General features: G+C 42.4%; 3 protein-coding genes across 4 annotated transcripts; 2 read left to right on the top strand and 1 right to left on the bottom strand.

Annotated features, from left to right (window-relative positions):
* The first annotated feature begins 751 nt into the window (after positions 1–751).
* On the top strand, positions 752–1,621 carry LOC132786839 (uncharacterized). Its single transcript, XM_060793539.1, has 3 exons — positions 752–1,015; positions 1,083–1,396; positions 1,480–1,621. The coding sequence occupies exons 1-3, from the start codon at positions 752–754 to the stop codon at positions 1,595–1,597; spliced, it is 696 nt and encodes a 231-aa protein (XP_060649522.1). The 3' UTR covers positions 1,598–1,621.
* Positions 1,622–1,890: 269 nt separating this feature from the next.
* LOC132786841 (multiple coagulation factor deficiency protein 2 homolog) lies at positions 1,891–2,703 on the bottom strand. 2 transcript variants are annotated; one of them, XM_060793542.1, is made up of 5 exons: positions 2,601–2,700; positions 2,427–2,522; positions 2,278–2,365; positions 2,073–2,214; positions 1,891–2,012 (listed from the first exon to the last, which is right to left on the bottom strand). In XM_060793542.1, exons 3-5 carry the CDS (start codon positions 2,338–2,340, stop codon positions 1,891–1,893), a joined length of 327 nt encoding a protein of 108 aa, XP_060649525.1. In that variant the 5' UTR covers positions 2,341–2,365; positions 2,427–2,522; positions 2,601–2,700. The 2 variants fall into 2 exon arrangements, with proteins under 2 accessions (XP_060649525.1, XP_060649524.1); XM_060793541.1 differs by having other exon boundaries at positions 2,427–2,703.
* A 117-nt stretch (positions 2,704–2,820) lies between these two features.
* Positions 2,821–3,496, top strand: LOC132786843 (piercer of microtubule wall 1 protein). Its single transcript, XM_060793543.1, has 2 exons — positions 2,821–3,069; positions 3,126–3,496. The coding sequence occupies exons 1-2, from the start codon at positions 2,931–2,933 to the stop codon at positions 3,329–3,331; spliced, it is 345 nt and encodes a 114-aa protein (XP_060649526.1). The 5' UTR covers positions 2,821–2,930; the 3' UTR covers positions 3,332–3,496.
* Positions 3,497–3,526: the final 30 nt, after the last annotated feature.

Below are 3,526 nucleotides of genomic sequence, written 5' to 3'. Positions count from 1 at the left end.
GGATAAATATTTCTAATCGTATATACATATACACCTTAATACCACACGTACTTATGGAATATGTACTTGTATGTTGTTTGTAATTGCAAAAATTTCTGAACATTTATTGGAGAAGACGGATACATAAAACATTTGTATTTATATTATAACCATTTATTGACAAAATATACATATGTTATATACACATAATAAACTAATAAAAATATGTACTTTCAACTATTCCAACGGATACTGCAAACCAAAAACTAAAATACAAGTAACAATAAATGCGTTGATGATTGATACAAAAGCCACAGTACTTTTACTTAATCATAGCCTATTCTCCATGCACAATTTCGCGTGCGTCTACCTGAGTTATTTTTGCAGAGAGCGAAAGGAGAGGGATAGAGAGGGGGAACGAGAGCACAGGTAGGCAAATCTCCGGACTGGAAAAATGTCTGCCAATTTAAGGGTAGTGACATCAGGAAAACACTCTCGTTGCTTCGATAATGTTTCTTCAAATGTTTCTTGCCAACTTCGTTCTCTCTTTCATTGTGCAGCGAGGCAAAACATGCAATGTCTGGGTCTTGGTCTTGATCGTGGCCTGCAGTCTACATTACCTGTATATGCGGAACCGTTTTTGAATGACAGATGTGCGAGGCAGATAAAAACCCAACACTCACCATGTCTGAGACCAGTCTGTGCGCGACGGTGACAACAACGAGCACGCGATCCTTAACCAAAGGCAAAGAAAACAAATAATAATAACAAAATGCACATCAAGTGGAATCGTACAGGAAGAGTGTGGCTGCTACTGACTTCGCTGGCCACAATGTGCTGCCTCAGTGTGGCAGCAAGTGTGCAACTGCAGGTGCAAGGGATGGAGGAGAGTGTGGCAAATGACACCCAGAGCATGAGTGTGCTGCGTCCACTCACGTGGCTGAGGAGTGCTCAGGGCCTGTTTGCTAGCCCAGCAGGCCATGTGGTTGTTCAGGTGGCCAAGGAGCTGCTCCACCGCTCTGCGGGCAACAGTCAAGTGCGTGCATAGTTTGTGCCTGGCGAGCGAGACATGATTACTGCATGTGTCAGTTATTTCCTTGCAGGTGCTCAGCCTGAATCTCACCAATTTGCTGATCATCGTACTGCTCAAGGTGCTGATCTTTTCGGCTGGTCTTCTGGGCGCGGGACACTGGAGCAGCTACGGCCACGGATACGCAAGGTCTGCAGCACGCCTCAATGGCTCCTATGGATTGGGCCTCACGTCAGGTGACGATTATCTTATAATGGGTTTTCTGGCTGCCCAGGGAGCTGGCCAAGATGACTGTCTCTTCGCTGCTGCCTGCGCCTGCCCCAACGCTGCCTATGAGTATGCCAAAGCGGGCCGTGCTCTGCTGGGCGCCATTGAAATGTTTGAGGGGTGAGTTAAGCAAAAGCAAATGCACTTCCAACACACTCGCACTGACTCCAATGTCTTGTGGTTTTGCGAATGTTCATTTGCAGAGCACCTGTGGAGAAGCCGCGGTACACTGATCTGATCTTGCTGATGGAACGTGCCGCCTACGACGGCTTTCGAGGAGCCAGCTGCAACACCACGCAATCATGTGATGGGCTTTTATAACTAGCTCCACCCGCTGTTAGCTATTGATACGACATAAACACATATCGATAGTGGTATATAATGTAGTACAAATTAAAAATAGTATGTATTTTCGAGTATAGCGATACATTTGAAGCTTGAGGCTTGGCTGTCTTGTTGCGCACTGGGAGTGGATTTGTCTAGTATATACATACAGTCTCAATGGCTCAACATGGAAATACATGAATATATGTGTTATTCTACAATTTAACTAATTTAGTATATCTATTAGTCTGTTATTGTTCAATTGCTAATTGTGTCGCATCTCAACACGTTTATCGCAACATGTTCCTCTCCAGTTGTTCCTTGCCCTCAGTTACGGCCTTCACGAACTCTGGATAATGCAACAGTCCATCGTTGTTCTCATCGGCAATCAATAGAAACTTATCAATGGCCTCTGTCAAATCGGGAATCGTGAATATATGTGTGTGTATGACATATTGCGTATATATCTTACCTATAAAGTGATCCAACTCGTCGTTGGCATTCTGCAAATAGTCATTGCGATCGCTGTTCTTGAAGTACTCGTAGTTATGATGCATGGCCGATTGAATCATCTCTAATCCATCAAGAGCATTGTTGTTGTCATTATCGTGGGCCTGCGTGGATATCAAGAATTACTGTCCATCTACTGCATTGAATGAAATGCCTTATAATTGTACCTTAAACATATAGAATATCTTCTCCTCTTCACTCATATCATCGAGGTTGGCCTGTATGCCCATGTCCTTTAGATCATCGTCGATGCGACTAAACAATGATATCTGTCAATAAGTTGTTGTGTTTTACCCAACCCAATATTCAAACTCACTGCTCCTCGTGCGTCAAATGCTGATCCACACGTCGAGTTTCGCCCCGTGGATGATGAGGGCCCCGTTTTACAGCCAAGGTGCCATCAAAAGATTGGCTGAAGCTCGCCATGCAGATAATAAAGTTAAGCACATTTGACAAGTTATACATTTCGATCTTTCAACGACAGACCAACCTTTCCTTTTCCTTTTCCAACAACTATGTATGTATTTTTCCCTCTTGCAGGGTTGTTCAAATGCCAATCTCCAAATGCCAAATATGACAGTCAGATACTCAGTGCGCATGTGTTATTTGCAGGAGACATTTGTTTACAAATGGCGCCCTGGGTATGTCAATTTTGAATAGTCGCATCGTGGAACTTAGCAACCTTTGGCTGTTGTTCGAGCAGTTTGTTCGATAGACACCAGTTCCCTGTACACAGGAAACAACTTAGCAGAAGCAACCGTAGAGCAAAAATTACAAATTCTTTTTATTCATTAAAATAGTTGCTAAGATTTCTATTAAAATGTGTGAACACTTCTGCGATGATTTGGAGACCTTCAATCCAGAGGTTGAATTCTTAAAATTTATTAAGCGTAAGCCCGTTGTTGAGACGGCTAAGCTCTACGAGAAGTTGCACAAACGCGAGGACATCAAGTGTCCCTGTAAGTAGTATTTTCATTTCTTTTCTATTTTGTATCACTCTACCCTCGATTTTTAGATAACTTCAAGGGATATGGCGTGGAGACAGACAGGAACACCATGTATCGAACTTGCAACTCCGAATATGGTTATTATGCACCAAATGCCTACACTATCCCAACGAGATTCTTTCCCCTCTCACAAAGATTCTCGAACGATGTAGTTCGATTTGGCATGTATCGCAATTTCTCTTTGAATACGCATATGGATAGTACATACTACTGAGACTCGGAATTCGACGATTGCTATTTGGATCTTATTTCTCAGCATCTTGCAATGAATGCAACGTCAAAAGTCACAAAATTCCTTTTGGCAATATTTTAAAGTTATACACTAAGTTGTGCTCATATTACCCCACGAAAAAATTAGATTAAATGCAAATAGAGAAAAGCGTTTTATTGATTTTGAAAGACTGTTAGA

The sequence above is a fragment of the Drosophila nasuta genome, chromosome 2R (assembly GCF_023558535.2).
Source record: "Drosophila nasuta strain 15112-1781.00 chromosome 2R, ASM2355853v1, whole genome shotgun sequence".
Classification (NCBI taxonomy): domain Eukaryota; kingdom Metazoa; phylum Arthropoda; class Insecta; order Diptera; family Drosophilidae; genus Drosophila; species Drosophila nasuta.
The sequence above is the reverse complement of the archived record's forward strand: the minus strand, read 5'-3'. Positions and strand labels throughout refer to the sequence as shown.